The 18,501-nt window shown below is 40.8% G+C and overlaps 1 protein-coding gene across 2 annotated transcripts in view; it reads left to right on the forward strand.

The window, feature by feature from the left end:
* Positions 1 to 1,467: 1,467 nt before the first annotated feature.
* Positions 1,468 to 18,501, forward strand: part of SPAG9 (sperm associated antigen 9) — a 53,073-nt gene continuing 36,039 nt past the window's right edge. For both annotated transcript variants that reach the window (XM_075178117.1, XM_075178118.1), the window contains exons 1-3: positions 1,468 to 1,904; positions 14,332 to 14,452; positions 17,181 to 17,251. In XM_075178117.1, coding sequence (XP_075034218.1) covers positions 1,605 to 1,904; positions 14,332 to 14,452; positions 17,181 to 17,251 — 492 coding nt within the window. In that variant the 5' untranslated portion in view covers positions 1,468 to 1,604. The remainder of the gene's footprint in view (positions 1,905 to 14,331; positions 14,453 to 17,180; positions 17,252 to 18,501) is intronic.

The raw sequence follows: 18,501 nt of genomic DNA on the forward strand, positions 1-18,501 counted from the left end.
GAGGGTGCTACTGGAAAAGAGTCTGCCTATAGAGGAGGAGATGGGGAAAGAGGTGGCATGGGAGGGTGCTACTGGAAAAGAGTCTGCCTATAGAGGAGGAGATGGGGAAAGAGGTGGCAATTGGGGAGAAAATTCCCCTGGCAGGACCTGCCCATGTAGGAAGAAAAGAGTTTGGTCTCTGTCTGTGTAGGAGGCGACTAGTGTAGTTATAATAAGTTATCCATATTTTTTCCTGAAGGTTGTTAGAAGGAAACTATGAGGAAGACGGGGAGGTGACAAGGAAGACTGAGGAGGAGATAATGCATAGGGTGTGGTCATATAGATGGAGGATGAGAAGTTCGTGTAAGAAGTAGGTGAAGATAAACATAGATGATGTAAATCTATCAGTTAGTAGATATAGGAGATAGAGGAAGACTAAGGAGGTGGAGAACATGAAAGGTAGATGGGATCCACAGAAGAACAAATGTCTATTGCAGAAGAGATGATAAAAGAGGGCTGGTATATGGAGCAGGTGACCATGTAGTTTGAGGAGGGGATTAGGTACAGAAAGATTAGGAGTTGAGCATGGAAGAAGGAAGGGACATCCATGAAGGAGGAGATGGAGGTGGTGACCAGGAGGAGTGAGGAGGAGATGAAGGTGCCGGTGGTGACCAGGAGATGGAAGTGTTGACTATGTGGAGTGACCATGAGAAGGAGGTGGTGAATGTGAGGAGATAGAGGTGGTGACCATGAAGATTGAGGAGGAGATTGAGGTGGTGACTAGGAATAGTGAGGAAGAGAAGGAGGTGGCTACTATGAGGAGTGAGTAGGAGATAGAGGTGGGGATCACGAACAGGGAGGAGGAGAGGGAGGTGGTGACTAGGAGCAGTGAGGAGATGGAAGTGGTGACTAGGTAGAGTGAGGAGGAGATGAAGGTGGTGTCTATGAGGAGTGAGGAGGAGATAGAGATGGTGAGCAGGAGATGGAGGTAGTGACTATGAGCAATGAGGAGGAGATAGAGGTGGTGTTTATGAGGAGTGAGTAGATAGAGGTGGTGACCACGAAGAGTGAGGAGGAGATGGAGGTGGTGACTAGGAGCAATGAGGAGGAGATGGAGGTGGTGACCAGGAGATGGGGGTGGTGATTAGGAGCAATGAGGAGGAGATAGAGGTGGTAACCAAGAGATAGAGGTGGTGACTAGGAGCAATGAGGAGGAGATGGAGGTGGTGACTAGGAGCAATGAGGAGGAGATAGAGGTGGTGACTAGGAGGAGATGGAGGTGGTGACTAGGAGCAATGAGGAGGAGATGGAGGTGGTGACTAGGAGGAGATGGAGGTGGTGACTAGGAGCAATGAGATAGAGGTGGTGACTATGAGTAATGAGGAGGAGATGAAGGTGGTGACTAGGAGCAATGAGGAGGAGATGGAGGTGGTGTTTATGAGGAGTGAGGAGGGAATATGGAGATGGAGGTGGGAATCTCCATGCAGGAAGGAGGGGATGTCCATGGAGGAGGAGGAGACCCTCCAGCATCTTAGCCGGGCCGCTGACGTCACGGCTGGTGGCGGGGCCTGTCCCCTGAAGGATTGTGCTCGGCCCGGGGAGCCTGCAGCGCTCAGTCCGCTGACATGGAGCTGGAAGACGGCATGGTGTACCAGGAGGACCCGGGCAGCTCGGCCGTCATGTCCGAGCGGGTGTCCGGCCTGGCCGGCTCCATCTACCGCGAGTTCGAGCGGCTGATCGGGAAGTATGACGAGGACGTGGTGAAGGAGCTGATGCCGCTGGTGGTGGCGGTGCTGGAGAACCTGGACGCCGTGTTCGCCGAGAACCAGGAGCATGAGGTGGAGCTGGAGCTGCTGAAGGAGGACAACGAGCAGCTCATCACACAGTACGAGAGGGAGAAGGCGCTGAGGAAGCACGCCGAGGAGGTGTGGGGGGGACACTGGGCCTGGGGGGGGACACTTCCCTCTGCACCCCGACCTTTCATGTGGGTGTATGCACCCCCCTGTGCTATCTTCATATGGGTGTATGCACCCCCCTGTGCTATCTTCATATGGGTGTATGCACCCCCCTGTGCTATCTTCATATGGGTGTATGCACCCCCTGTGCTATCTTCATATGGGTGTATGCACCCCCCTCTGCTGACTCTGCTTCCTCCCTAATACCACCCAGCCTCTGCCAGAAGTGTGTGTACCCCTCTAATACCAATATACCCACATTCCTTGTCCTCTGTTACTCCCAATCCACTGGCTCTATTACCAATACACCCCTAACCCGACCCCTAGTACCGATACTTCAAAACCACTGGCTCTAGTCCCAATATACCCCCCTCCCTTATTACTTATACTCCCAAACCACTGGCTATAGTACCAATATAACCCCCTCCCTTATTACTGATACTCCCAAACCACTGGCTCTAATACCAATACACCCCCATCACATCCCATATTACTAAAACTCCCCAACATCTGACAGAAGTATGTTTATCCCTCTACCAATATACCCAATTCATTGTCCTGTTACTCCTAAACCATTGACTCTAGTACCATTACACCACTATCCCATCCCCCTGTTACTTATACTTCTTAACCTCTTGCCTAAGTGTATTTACCCTTTTAATACTAATATACCCAAAGTCCTTGTCCTCTAAAACTTCCAAACCACTGGCTCTAGTCCCAGTACATCTCTATCCTGTCCACGATTACTTATACTCGCCAAACTTTGATATAAGTGTGTTTACCCCTCTAATACCAATAAGCCCCAATTTCTTCCACCTTATTATTAATACACTCCACAGTACATTCACACATTTAATAGTTATACACCTCAATCTCACGTATCGGGATGTTTACCCCTATGATGGTAAAACACATACAATTTATTCTACAGCACCTATTACACATTTCCCACTGCTAATGAAAGGTGGACTATACTGTATTTATTAATTGCCTTTTTCTTTCTTTGTTTCTTTGCTACTAGTGGAACCAATTTAACTTTAATTAAAGGTTTTCTCCTTTGCAATATATCTGCTGCTGCTAATTTCTCCTTTTCCTATAATGCTGTACCCCTTTCCTCCAGTCTTCACCAACCCCTTTTATAACGATGGACTTGACGTAACAGGTACTCCAATAGACCTCACAGCTTGACCATCTTTTTAGACTGCGCCCTCTTCACCATCCTTTTGAATGATCCCCTTGAGTCTGATGATTAGTTTTATATGGATAGAAAGTTTATTTTTCGCTCTCACATTTTAGCCTGTTAGGATTCATAATGGGATTATTTTGTGAGTGATTTGTTGTATCTTCTGTGTTGTTTCAGCTATTTAGTTGTTTTAGGTAGTGTTGCATTTGCTTGTTTTTATTGTCACTTAGGGATCTGCAGGAAAGTGTATAATATGACCACCCACTTCTATTGCCCCACTTGTAATCAGTACTGTTATGTCCTGTCTTCCTACTCCTACGCTGGGATGTCATGTGCTCTGCAGCCAGTCATTGTCCATCAGCAGTGTGCTGCTGTATCTAGTATATAATAGTTTTATACCTCGTCCCCTCACCTTTTGTACAAAGACCCTCTTAATCTGCATGCAAGTGGCAGAAAGGTTCAAATCTGTCCTTCCCAGATAGTTTGTGGTTGAAAAGATTGTGAAAAAAAGTTTTTAGTGCAAACTTTATTTTAATCCAAAAGTACAAACAGAGGCTCCCGTTACTGCCCTGACTTCAGATTGATGGTATGACAAGATTCTAAAGATCTTCTTCATATAATTAAATTCCTGTATGTAGTGTAGTGTCAACATAGTTTGTAATGATGTACATGAAGAGGTGTTTCTTTGTGCTCTCTAATTAAAGTTTATTGGCCTTCGCTGCCAAAAGACGTGTTCAGTGTTTGTGTCTCAAACATTTGCATATGATGACTAATCTCAACATTAGCCCCTAGTAAAGGTTAGTTTTTAGAGAGCGTTTAAGGGTTGGGTAGAGTCTGACCAGTTGTGCCCACTTGTTATGGTAAATGTATACCCTATTTACTGTGTCCGTTTATACCAATTGCCTCCTAATGTGTGTAAATGTATTAAAAGCGTTACCTAACCTAAGTAAATCCATCTTAAGGCACTCTTAAGCATTTAAGTGTTTTTACAAATATATCTTTAGATTAGTTTTGAATATACTTTATTCTTTACTCATGTTATGGTTAACAGACAATTTAACAATCTTCCTCTTGGTATGATTCCCAAAAGCTGAGAACCTAAGTTTTAGATGATTTATTTTGGGATGAAGTGGTAAAGTCAGATGTTTTATTCCAGGTCGACTGATCTGTGTAGGTTTCTAACAACCAGTCTGCTTAAAGGGAAGTAAAAAAAATAAAATTAAAAGTACAGCTTTATTAAACTGTGGTAAAATGTGCACTTTCAGTAAGTCCTCCCACTTGGCTATTGTAATTTTGGTCGTTCTTGTACCTTATTGTAAGCAAATCCTCTGCAAAATTGGAAACTTTTCTAGAAGTATGGGTAAATCCAATATTGCTTGCTCAAATTGCATTTTAAAGTTAAACCTAACTATTCTTCACATCTAATTTGCGAGGGAGCTGTATTTGGTGTGATAGGTACAGCTGTATTTGGCATGTACCTTGGTGGCAAGCAACTGTGAACAAATATATTCCTTTACTGTAGGGGCTTCCTGTCTTAAAAGAAAATTCAACAAAAAAGTTTTTGTTTTCTGACCCCCTCCCCTCCCCCAACTAGTGGAATGAGTTTTAGATCTAGAACACACTTGCCCCTCTTATGGATTATATGTAAGAAAATCTGAAGCTGTAACATTAACTTTCAAATGTCTCCAGCCTCGAAACAGTGGTGGGGTTAAGTATATTTTAAGATCGGGGGGGTAAATGTATCGAGCTGAGAGTTTTCCGGTGGGTTTGAAAAGTGGAGATGTTGCCTATAGCAACTAATCAGATTCTATCATTTTGTAGAATGTACTAAATAAATGATAGCTAGAATCTGATTGGTTTTTCAAACCCGCTGGGAAACTCTCACCTTGATATATTTACCTCCAGTTGTCTATTCTATTTTTCTTTTTTTAATATATCACTTTGGCATTATTAAATGCAAAATGCCAACGTCCGAGATAAAAATGTCAAGAACATAAATCCCACTGGTGTCGTCACGGCGGCAAGATCGGGTTTAAATCCGCTGGAGTCCTCCGCCATATCTGCCTCATTCCCATTGGACTGAGAAGTGTACCATGCTTTGCTTTCTGAATTGGGTACCGGACGAAGCTCACTGCGCAGCGGGATGAATTGTCCTCATCCAACTCTACCAATAGAACGTGAATTCTGCCTTTGCTCACTGTGTTAGTAAAATCACACCCCGATTGATTCGCTAAAACTTCACACCTCTTTGAAACGGGTTGCTCCCCTCGCACGACTCTATGAGCGTGTCATCTCACTCACCACTACTTTATATTAAGCCTGTGGTTTTCAATTATTTAGGTGATCTTAAACAAGTGACCGTTTGTGACTAGAAGGATTCTCAGAATTTGTACTATGACTCCGTTGCTTTAATTGTTGCTTTTGTGAAATGGGAAGAGGAATATACTTTTTAATATCCACCAGTCATTTTGAAAACTATTCTTTTCTAGACTTCCTCTTCCCCTGGATTTCTCCTTCTGCAGGGCCTAAGAAGCAGGATTGATTTCCAGGCATGGTTTATGGTGTGAATAGGCGACGTGATCCCTAGGTCAATGTGTTCGTTCTGTACATGTGCGACAAAACAAAAAGTGAACTAGAAGTTTAAAATCACTAATGTATCATTATTTTCTTTCCATCTCTCTGTCCCTGTCATAAACTACTCTTTCCTGTTCCCTCTCCTATCGGTGTTTAACTCTGGTACCCCAGTGTGACAAGGAAGCCATGTTTGGCTGGTCGGCTGCATGTACAATTCCACAATACTGAGCAGGCACAGAGAGCCAACCCCTTTTCTAGTATTTATGCTACAAAGGGGCAGGTTATGTCATCCTAACACTGTACGACTCTGGAGAGGTTCTGTGGCATTTGTCACACAACTGCTACCCCCCCCCGGCCCCACCCTCCCCGTTCAGCTTAAAAATAAATGCAAAGAGGGGCATGCACTTTGACCTGGGCTGCTGAACGGCACTTGCTAAGCTGTCCAGATATGGTCTATCTATTACTTATTACTGCTGATCTGCTCAACAGGGGGTGGTGATGACAGGACAAGAGGGGCAAATGATCACTTTAGACTTAAATGGTCATTCTAAATAAAAATGTATGAAAGTTTTTAGCTTGTTTCCTGTTTTGGGCAAACCGATATATTCTTATCTCTTATGTTTGAGGATTTCCCAGTGCGATAAGTTAATCTGTGAGTCTTGCGCAGCCAAAATTAAAGTCTGCGTGCGAAATGGGCATTTGTGAAAGTTTTACACCTTGCAGTAAGGTGATTTAATCTGAATATTTGCCTAGGACAACTTCGTTTCAGATGATTTGATGAAAAGCGCAAAGTCACAACAGATATACATTGATCTATGACGACATCGTCTCCCTGATACTTGTGTAATTAGCAATAAAAATACTTCTCGTTGTGTGCACGCTCTCATACTTTGACTCTTGTAATGATCTCATCTTTCGATTGGTGAGAGGGGCAGATCGTCCGGCATTCTAGTAGTGTAAAAAGTCATAAGACTACGAATTATGTTTTAATGGCAGTGACTGGTGCAATTACAGGGCTTTATCTGCTAGAGGAGTAGGGTACAAAGAGCAGTTTGACTGCTGGCCCGTATTTTTATAAATAGTTGTTAAAAGAAAGTTATAACATAAGGGTGTGCTGGAGGCAACCGGACCATAAAAGTATTTGACTATCAATGATTTATAGACACAGTTCTTAAACCCTGATGTTCGTGAGACTATAGTGATTGTTGCTTGTTTAATAAAGAATTTAAAGGCTGCATTGTAATGAATATTTGTCCGGCCCACAAAATGGCTGCTCCCACTGCGTGTAGGTGACCGGTCTACTTATATTGTATATATCTGTATGGATCACTGGTGCAGCATCAGAACATAAGGAATTGGACTATATGACACACATTAAGAGGGGGAATTCAATTAGACGCGAAGGGGCATATTGAATGGTTGGCGTTACTGCCTAAAGTAACGCGCCGCGCGCACTATTACCGTCATTACGGTAATAGTGCGCGTAAATACCGTTATTACGGTACTTTTCTCGCTGGATTTCAAAAGCTCAGGGAGCTGCGAGCTGAAATCCGGCTTGGTATTACCGTAATAACGGTAATATTTTTTCCGCGGCGGAAACCGCCAACAATTGAATATGCCCCAAAGTCTCTCGAACGTCTACGAGACCCTTCGCGGCAGAGATTTGACAGAAATCTCCGCTCACCATAGAGGTGCGAGGAAAAATGACCGGCGATTTTTGCCATAATTGCCGGCAATTTGTGTGCCCCGATGTCCGTACGCCACTTCGCCAGCAATTGAATTCCTCCCTAAATGTGGAGCTCTCACTGCCTGATTGTCAGCCTGGGATAAGCCGGACCCTTGCGTTATGAATGATCAGTGTCTTCTAAAATAGATTGTGGTGTTCTGTTATCTACAAACATAAAATTGTCCGTGTGATGTCTTTTCACTGTTTTATTGATGTATAATTTGCTTATTGTGTTGCTGGATAGTCTTGTTGGTATCTCTGGCTGTTCTCACTCACGTCTGCTGCCTCTGAATTATCTTGTGACACTGTCTCCTAATTGGTTATAGTATATGTTGTTTTTTAACAAGCTATTGAAACTCCTGAGCAAAACACTTGTGAAGCTACAGCAACAGCACAAATATAAATTAGGTAGCTGTGCAATTGTAAACTGCAAGTTGATACGAGGCCTTTTGTGCACTCTGTATAGAAGAGGGTTTTCGTTTCACTTTATATTTTGCATCGCTCTTGTTCCCGTTTCCTCTCTGTTTTTTTTGCTTTAAATCTCACTCGCCTGAGTTAAATTTGACTGTACGCCAAGGTGACTTCCCTGTATGTGACTCATTGTGGCTGATCTAATACAAGAATGCCTTTCCTTAATACTGATGTGGCATCGAGTCATCCAGGCATTTCAGTACTGTTAGGATTGCTTCTGGATATGGATACTAGACACCAAGTAAAGAGAGAGAAGTCTTAAGTGAGATTAATGAAAAGTGATGCTCTGGTATCTGCAATAAATAGATGCAAATTATTTGCTTTTGTTTTCTAAACGATGCTAGAAAAAAAAGTTGTCTGGTTGCCATGGGTTACAGAACCTTTTTTTTGCAAGGGTAGATACTAGCAACCAGGGTGAGCTGCTTTATAAGATCATTTTGTGCTAATATAAAATGTAAGTTAGCGCTCTGTGCTGATGTGGGATAGGCTTAGGGCCACAAACTGGTGATGGATTCCTTGGCTGAAGATGTCATTAGTGACCCGTGTTTAAGAATTAACGTAGCAATTAGAGTTAGCGATTTGATTATCACCAGTGAGGGTAACTTGAAATGTAATATTTTTTGTTTTCACTTCTCTTTATAAACATATTTACCTGTAATGTTGCAATGAAAATAATCATGGCATTAAAATTGTATTTGTTGATGGCACGTTGTAAACATTTCTGTATTTTGTCCTGCATAAAATATATACATCCCACAGATTTGTTTCTCTTGCTGTCCTAGTGCATTTGCTGTGACTGTAACATGGAGGGCTAATGAATCGGCCTATTAATGCGACAGCACATCTGTCCTATTCGTTATCCGCAACCATCTGTCTCTTTTGAGAGGTGTCCCGGAAATCTCTCCGTGGAGGAGCGTAAAGCTCTCCCACTAACCTGTTACTTGGCTGTGTTGTTTCCCTTTAAAATGCCTGTTTATTAACCTGACTCTTTAAAGTCCCTTCAAGTAAATGAATATATATGGTTTTTATAGTCTGCAATTGTCTGGTAATAGGCATGGCATATGATGTTTGTTTAAATTTGTCTGGTAAGGCGAAATAAATTCTTTTTCTCATTTCACTTCTGCAAGAAAATTGTAATATACAGAAAAAAAAACATTTGCTTATGCTGGGGAATATCTCATCAGAGCACACAAATGTGGATGTGGAGCACACGGAGGAAACACGCAAACACGGGGAGAACATACAAACTGCACACTGATAGTGACCTGGTCGGGGATTGAACTCATGACCACAGAGCTGAGACAGCATTGCTAACCACTGTGCTGCTGGTTCCTATTGAATAGATTGGTGCATTTTCTTGTTTAAAGAACAAAGCGGGGGAATTGAATCTCCCTCTATATGTTTATAGTGTGTAATTATTGTTACAAGGTATCAAGCTAATGGTTTTCTCACTGCTGTTCATTTTGTATAGTGTGAGCTGGTTCGCGGTGGCTCTTTAAGAGTCTCTTACAGCAATCGTGTCTCACTTGATATCTTTTACTCCATGTACTTGGGGTCATTTGTTACAAAAGCTAAGTATTGATTCACAGAGCAGTGAAATGTCAAGGCATTGAGACTGAGGGAGCAAAACTGTGGCTCTACCATATAATATAACTTTAGTAACTTTCTTTTTTACTTACTGTTTCTTTTAGTGTTGTTTTTTTGTTTTTTTTTTTAAATAGTAGATTCCTCCTTATCATGAATTGCAGAACTCAATTTATCCGTGTTATCCATCTATGGATGTAGGTCTTGCTGTGGATTGAGTCTACTATTGTCCTTTAAGCAATTGTTTCATCCCTTAAAACAAAATGAGAGTATTTTGTAATAAGTCTTCAAATTAATAGAAGATGTAAAAACATTTTGTAAAACAATATAGCAAAGTATATTTTTGAATAACTAACTAATAGATTTTCTAACTACTCTCTGTACTTCTATCGCTCCTGTATTCACTTTGATCGCCATTTAAGAATATGCAAAGTGGAATCAAAATTAATCCAATATACTTATTTCCCTACAAACGATATGCTGAAGTCATTGAAATCAGAGATAAATGTAATCAATATTTCAGCATAAATAATGATTCTCTTGCCCACCGAAAACGTTAGAAAAAAAAATCTTCTAACGGTAACACAGGGTAACACCCTTGGAGGGGTCTTGGAGAGCCCCAGAGCTCAGAGGAGCACACCTTGAGAAACACTGATCCAGAAAATGAAGAGAACATTTACCTCTGTTCCCTACATTGTGTCATCTGACTGTGGTTGCCATGGTAGTACAGGTTCATAAATAATTAATAGCAGCCTGAATTTAAAAAAAAAAAAAGACAATTGTAAATAACCTTGTTTTTCTTATAGCCTGCCATGGTGATTTATGCTTAAAAAAAAAATAAATAAAAAAAAAAAAAATGGTATTGCTGCTTTAAGTGCAATCTCTCATTCATGACAATATGGCCACTGGGGGCACTGTTCCATTGGGTTTATTGCTGAGATTTCACTTTTGCTTTAACCAGATCCTATAAAAAATGCAACTCTAAGGAAATTACAGTGTATTTTTTCACCTCTCCTTCTGCCAGTTCTGGTCCATAGTGGGTCATATTCTTAAGTCTGTTACACTTTTTTTTTTTTTTGGGCACTCGCTATGTTTTCTGAAAACTTCTCCACGTGTCTGTTCCATCATGTGTCAGTCTACATTGTTAATGGTTGTAAAACCTATTTGACACATAAGAGAACTCCTTTTCTCCTAACTGCCTCCACACCCAGCATCATCTAGTAAATTGGAGAGCAAGTTATTCTCCCTGTGCACAACCCACTATTTTCCAGGTCGCCGCACCTGGAGCATATTAGAAATGGGTGGAGCATGCAGAGCTGGAGCTGATTGGATGAGCCGTGGCTGACTGGCCTGGGATATTAGTTGTAAGGAGATGAGTTCTTTAAGTAATTATTATAGATTGTATCTGTGTTCTATGATAGAACAATGGATGCATTTCTGCCCTGGCGTTTCTACATATATCGTCTCCTCTTTTAACCATCACACAATATTTCACATAGTTCTCAGAAAAAAATATTTAAAAGCACAAACAAAAATATATTTCCCTTCCTACTGGCCTCTTACACTTATGCCCATTAAGGAGGTACCTGACAGCAGCCCTGAGTTGGGTTCTTCATCCTTATCTGGTGGTCCAACCTCTTCCATTCCTGTGGCTGCCAGAGCGGGCGGTCATCTTGTGCTTTAGTTGGTGCCAGGAATTGTTAGGGTGGTTTAGTTTGGTTAGTACGTGAGCAGACACTGGAAGACTCAGTGACGACGTGAAGGGTTCGTAGATACGCTACATGGTTATAAAAGCAGAGGAATAGGATACTGAAGCGAGCAGACTGGGCACAGACATGGGAGTGACTAACACCGTAAACCAGGCTGATTACGGTACAGGGGTAGAGATACTGCTGGCAGGGATATTTTAGCTCAGTCAGTTGTTCTCACAAAGGGAGGGGAACAGCTCAGCTCTGGCCAAATGTCTGTCTGCCTGGGACTTTCCAGAGCCCTGTACTGGGGTCATGTCACGTTCAGCCTCGCCCGTGACCCTGATGCCAGTGTGTGTTTGTGTGTGCTGATGGGTGGGTGTGCATTAAAACATCCTGGTTCTGTTCAACAAGTCAAGGTGAAGTAGTGGTGCTATATATATACTGATGATGTCTCTCTCTCTCTCTCTCTCTCTCTGTCTCTGTCTCTGTCTCTGTCTCTGTCTCTGTCTCTGTCTCTGTCTCTGTCTCTGTCTGTCTCTGTCTCTGTCTCTGTCTCTGTCTCTGTCTCTGTCTCTCTCTCTGTCTCTGTCTCTGTCTCTCTCTCTCTCTCTCTGTCTCTGTCTCTGTCTCTCTCTCTCTCTCTGTCTCTCTCTCTCTGTCTCTCTCTCTCTCTCTTTAGGGGAGTGTTGTAGAAAATGGAACAGGCTGAAATTGCAGTCACCTGTGGGCAGTGAGTAGTGTAAAATTGGCACCAATTTTACACTACTGACACTTTTACACTGCCAATTTTACACTATGATGGTGGTAGGATTCCTCCAGTTGTGAAGGATTAAATAGATGTGCAGGTGAGCTGGAGATCGGATGTCACCAACACTTAATTTAAGATCCAGTTTACATGTTGAATGGAATACAAATTAATGTAAAAAAAAATGTTGCATTTAAAAATGTAAATATATCAGCACAAGCGTCTTTCTTCCCTACGCTCCTCTCCATCTTAATGAACCCATGTCAGTTATTGTGCAGTAATGTAAAGGTCACCCCCATCAGAACATCATAAATAATGCCAGCCCAGCACCCCGAAAAATGTACTCACCCCCCACCCCCTGTATGTTTCCACCCTAAAGGTCTGAAAGCTTTGTTCTTGGACCTGATGTATAAAGTGAACATATTTAGTATCCCTATACTTGGGAGCGTTAGCTGATCATAATTTGGGGATAAATGTATGGGGCTGCACATTCTTTATTTTTCCACTATATAATGGCCTTAAAATAAATAAAGATATTTTATTACACTATGCTTATAAAGGTTATATTACACACCCAAGAAAATTAAGATCAAGTTTACTTGTGTAAGAAATAACAGTAATTATTTCCTGTGACATGGACACATTGCCAAAATGTGAACATTAATCTTGTTTTAATGGGGGGGAATCTAATTATGACTTGGCAAAAAACTCCTGTTCCTGTTGCCTACAAAAATTAGGTTGAATAAGCTGTTTTAGAGCTTCAAAGTTGTATGTACAATTTTATGTTGTTTGTGTTGTGTTTTGGAAGCAAAGTTTGGTAATTTAGCAAGACAGACTCCACATTGTATACAAACTGTAGAAAAAGGTTCTATAATATAGAATCTTTAAATATTAAAAGTAGTTTTTGTTCCACTTTTTATAGAACACCCCTCAGATTGAATGCAGCCCTTCTTAGGAGCCCAGCACAGGTATTACGGTAGATGAATCTCTGCTCATTTTTGCATGCACCTCATAGTGCACAAATGTGTGGAGATTTGAACGTGGACTTTGCAGCTGAGATGCATCATGGGAGAATCCCCACATTGAACACCCCCCCCCTTCAGTGTAACTTATGTGCTGGGTGTGGTTATTAGAAACATTTATGCAAACTGCAATTAGAAAACGGGTGTAGTCCATTGCAAACAGATTCTGTGTGGCAGTTTTAATAATTGTGAACAGTTTGGTGCTTAATATTGGTGCAAAATTTAAATTCCCCACAACTGTCCCTTAACCTCCAGCTTTTAACAATAGCTGTTGACTGGTGTCCGTGTTGGACAACCTTGCTTCTGAGAGCTCTGATGACCATTCTGTTAAGATCTCCAGCTGTCATGATTAACATGACAATGAAGCCATGTGTTTCCTTGTCACATTGCTGTACTACACATTTCAAGCCCTAGAAACTCCTACTAGAAACATTTTTTTTTTTTTTTAAATATCAAGTGATGGTTCATGTGACGTGGGTGAATATATATCTAGGCCTGTGAGTATGCCGGAGGCGCGGTGTGATGGTCATGGGGCCTTGTGCCTTGTGATCTGGTTATGTTGGTGTCTAAAATCTGCCGAGTTCTAATTTTTTTTTTTTTTTTTTATTATATATATATTTTTTTATATTATTATTTGACTTCACTAGACCGCTTGTATATTAGCACTATTATGTTAACTTTATAGCTATACATTGTTGTTGGAAAATGTAAAGTTACAGGAGCTTTCTTTGTAAGTAATAATTTGGTCTTTGTAGTAAAAAAACTTCTATTAGTGCAAGTGACCCCTCTGATCTTATAGGGTGCCTAGGTCTCCCCAAAATTCAGCAGCCTCCTGGCAATTCTGGGAGAGTGGATATGTATGAATTAGTTTCATATACCCATCTTGTTTGTTGTGTTATGTGGCCTCTACGTATTATTTATCTTGTGATGTTATAGTATGAGTATCACCACAGGTAGATTAGTTTTCTATGTATGGTATAGAGATTGGTTTCAGCAGATAGGGATAAACTGAACTACCTGTGGCTATGAGAACAATGGATCATTTCTTTATACAGCTGCCGCTAAAGCACCACATTTGTTTTTGTTGGGTGTATTTTCATATGTACTCTTTCCTTGTGTCTATTTTCTTTCTCTTGCAACTTATTCTACTGTGCTAATCTTAAACTTAGAACAAAATTTGCTTGTTGTCTTCTCAGGGATGTGTAATGCCATTACTGTCCAATAAGGGAGTACATAGCTTTTCATTTCTCTATTAAAAATATCTGTATTGTGTTCAAGTATTATTGGTACTAGAACCTAACAATCCAGATACAAAACCTTTTATTTCTAGTTTTTTGTTAATCTTTACAAACTTTTTTTGTTTAATCATTTTTATTTTATTTGTTTTTTCTTTATTTGTAGAAATTTATTGAATTTGAAGATTTACAAGAACAGGACAAGAAAGACTTGCAGGTGCATGTGGAAAATTTGGAATCTCAAACCAGACAGCTTGAACTTAAAGCGAAAAATTATGCTGATCAAAGTAAGGATGTAGCTGATGTACTCGTCAAATGCTTCATTCATGGATACATTATTTTTCTTTTTTCCTTTTTCCCCCTCATTTGAGAAGTTACAAATTCCATAAAGCATTGTGGGTTAAAACGAACAATTAGATAAGCAATGTGGTCTCCTCTGCATTTGGCAGTGTCCGGCTACAGTGGCAAAAACATTGACAAGCCGTGATGGAGCCGATTCTTAGAGATTCTCATAAAATCTTAAATGATAACCCAATCTAAAACTGAAAATTCATTCTTGAGCGCAATTAAAAAAATTAAATATAAATGCACAATTGAACGTTCCAGTGTTCCTCAGATTCCAGTGTTCCTCAGATTCCAGTGTTCCTCAGATGCATCTGGTCTGGTAGAGTCCCCAAGATCTAGCACAGTCAGAGAAGGCTGTCCATAGTCTTGCATGTAGCGTGTTGTCAATGGACCACATGCAGATGGCAGTAGTGAGGACAGCTTCCCTTGATTAATGTATATGTTGGGGACCCTTCCAGACAAGGTAGATCTAAGGAACACTGGAATCTGGGGAGCGCAATGAGCGGACTTCCGGCCTTCAAAGGGACCACGCAGTGAATGTGGTAGAGCACAGTGCCCTCCATCCTCAGAGTATACTGCGTGATCTCCCTGCATTGTGCAGAAGAAGTCATGTGACTCGAAAGTCTGCTGCTCCCGTTCTGATCATATCGGGAGCAGCCGGCTGGGGAGGTCACCAGTTGACCACCGCTACCCTACACTGATGCGCACCAATTTACAAGAAACGGTGTGTAGATGGGATTTTATCACCATTGACTTAAAGGACAGCCATAGATTCATGGTATTTCCTAAAAGTCTGTCCTGCTGATTAGAAGTGGTTTAATCGCAAATTGACTGGAAAGGGGGGGGGGGATTCTTTTATCTAGGGGGCACTCCACAATTCATCTGTATCTGTTGATAATTTCATAATGGAGTACTCTCTTTATAATATTTAATTTTCTACATTTGTATAAGAATTTTATCTAATTTTACATAAGAACTATCAGCGGTTTAGTACGTATATTTGGAGGCATTGGTCTCTAATCATGAGTCATTGAGGCCTGCTACTCACCCTACAGTGAGTGTAGCATAAACTGTATTTAAACTACAGTTCTTTGGTATGGCTCATGTTAAATGAATTGTTTGTGGGTCGTAAATCTATATATAAGAATGGACCATGGTAGTGGCTCTCCTAATCACTTACATCAGTATCAGACAGTTGAAAAATCAAGCGTTGTATTAAAATAATTAAAAAAATGGATGATGGCATTTACTCTTCAAGACAAAAGCTCATTAAGGTTATATATATTGTTATAGGTTCTACGTGTTCATCTGTAATACAGTATAACTAACTGCTTGAATGTAAACATCAGTTCATGCAAGATATTTCTATACAATATCTTTTTAATGAAAGAAAGATAACCCAATGCCGTACACTTACAGTATATATATCACAATAGAGATAAATGAGTGACAAGGCTGAATAAAACTTTTAACAATCCATATACTGTTACCTAATAGAGTAAATCTACAAAGTCGCAATGGAATACTGAATCGGTAATACCGTTGAACCTTGTGTTACATACGATATAGGGAACACTAATGACGATACATCAGCATGAGTCACGTTATAGCCTCATGACAAAGAAAGTCGGCCGCGAGGGAACAACATGCCAGTTATTTCAATTATATTGCTGCATTATTTGGTGTCTACCACAATGTTTCTCCGTTACTTAGTTTCTGTACAACTCTGCAATCGGCTGTGTTTATACAATAGATGCCTTATTTTTAGTCAATCACATATAAATGTTTTATTTGATTGCTAGTATAACCACGTCTTGACCAATGAGCGTGGGGCACCTGCTCTCAGCTTTTCCAACTTTCTGATATTTGTATCTGGATTTTTCGTCCCACTCTTTGTATATTAGTCCTGATGGAAATGCTAATTGAAACGTCGACTACACTAAATATGAAATGTTGTTCTGACTGTCTACTACTGTGTGAAGGGAAAAAATATATATATATTTTTATTAATTTTGCATACTTAAGAACTTAATGTGGCCGTACATAGTTTTTGTACACCCTCAGCCATACTCTACCCCGTTTCAGTGATGTCACTGGTTCCTAGCAAACTTATAGGCTTCATCTTGGATCAGTCCACAGCTGCCTACATTGCATGTAGGTAAAGATATCATTACTGATCCAAAACGTGGTTTTAATTTTAGATATTCATGCACTGATTACACAGTATAGGAAACTTGTCCAACAGACAGTCAGATCCTGCCCTGGAAGGCTTCACATTATCTCATTGCCTCCAGTAAGACTTGTTATATAAAATTTTGAAGGTACTTTTGAGAGAGGGCAGTAGGAGGTCACAGACTGAAAGGAGTTAGCTGGTGGAAGGTGCAGGATCCTCCTGCAGCACAGAGGGAGGTGGTGTGAGGCTTCTATCACGGTGATCCAGAAAAATTGCACTTCTGTATGATGCGTTAAACTCTTTAATCTTTTCTGATGGAAAGTCCTTTGCGTGAAAACAAAACTATATTCTTTTGTTCATTTCTCTCGGCTCATCTCCGATACAAATTATGAACTCGCAGCGGGTTAATCATAGCAATGCTTTCAGAAATAGATGTCATTTTCTTTTAAATGAGCTTTATTGTGCTTATTAACCTGTGAATCTGTGTTTTCTTTCAGTCAGCCGCTTGGAAGAGAGAGAGGCAGAGCTGAAGAAGGAATACAACTCCCTCCACCAGAGACATTCAGAGGTAGGTGCCAGTGTTCTATAGCATAGAACGGCGCGGCTGTCGGACGTCTTTAACTCTGATGAACATTCGCGCTCTGGGGTTTTCTGGTGTTGTGGTGAAATGGGTGGGGGAAAAAAAGAGGTTACTGTTTATTTTTAAAAATGGAAAAACTGCAATTGAAAGTGGATATCGCCCAATCCGGGTTTTGGTTTAAGATTCAGCTAAACGCTAACTGATTTAATAAATGTAAAGTTTGAAACATCAAAATTTGTTTATGGTTTTGTCATCCACACAGTCATCACTGCCAAGACCTACAATCACCAGTAAGATTTTATCACATGTGGCTCCACTTTCTTTTGTCGTTGAGATTGAGGAGGGTTAATTCTGTTCAGTATGCAGCAGCTAATATTTATGTATTAACTTTTATAATGTGCAAACGCGCTACGATGTACATTCTGGGCCTCATGTTACAAATCGCTCACAATGACATTAAAGCGGAAGTCTCTTGTGAAGTGATTCTGTATTCCGCCCAGTACTAAATATGGATTTGGTGCACAAGCAGCTAAACATAAATGCATTATTTTGGTAAATGACTTTACTGCACGTAAGAACTATAAAAAGTACCTAATATAACCAGGCTCTCTGGAATTATGGATATATTACAGATCTCAACTGTTATGTTTAAATCAAACTCATGGTGGCAAATGTATCAAGCTGAGAGTTTTTTTGGCGGGTTTGAAAAGTGGAGATGTTGCCTATAGCAACCAATCAGATTCTAACTATCGTTTTGTAGAATGTACTAAATAAATGATAGCTAGAATCCGATTGGTTTATCAAACCCGCTGGAAAACTCTCAGCTTAATACATTTACCCCCTGGTGTCCAGAGCAGACCTTGTAGCATGAGATTATAGTGTTTTGTGTATTTGGGCAACTTAGTGATGTTTCTGGGAGGAATAGGCAACAGCGTTCGTTCTACTTAGTCTGACACAATGGAGGCGCAAAGACTGAGCGGTTACACATGTAATGTACTACAGTGCAATAACCTTGTAGCTCCCTACTTTTATTAACTGTGGTTTATGTAAAGAGGAATAATTGTATTTTACACTGCGCCCTGTGTCTGTGGGCCCAGTTTGCCTCTTCAGCAAGCTGAAAACCTGGGTTGATCTAGGGCTGATTGGCATTAAACCAGTTGGGCATGACTATAGTCTATCGGCATCGCCATTTGCTAACCAGCATAGCCGATCCCCATGGGACTTTATCGTTCAGTTTG

This window comes from Mixophyes fleayi, chromosome 6, assembly GCF_038048845.1.
Source record: "Mixophyes fleayi isolate aMixFle1 chromosome 6, aMixFle1.hap1, whole genome shotgun sequence".
In the NCBI taxonomy this organism is placed as follows: Eukaryota; Metazoa; Chordata; class Amphibia; order Anura; family Limnodynastidae; genus Mixophyes; species Mixophyes fleayi.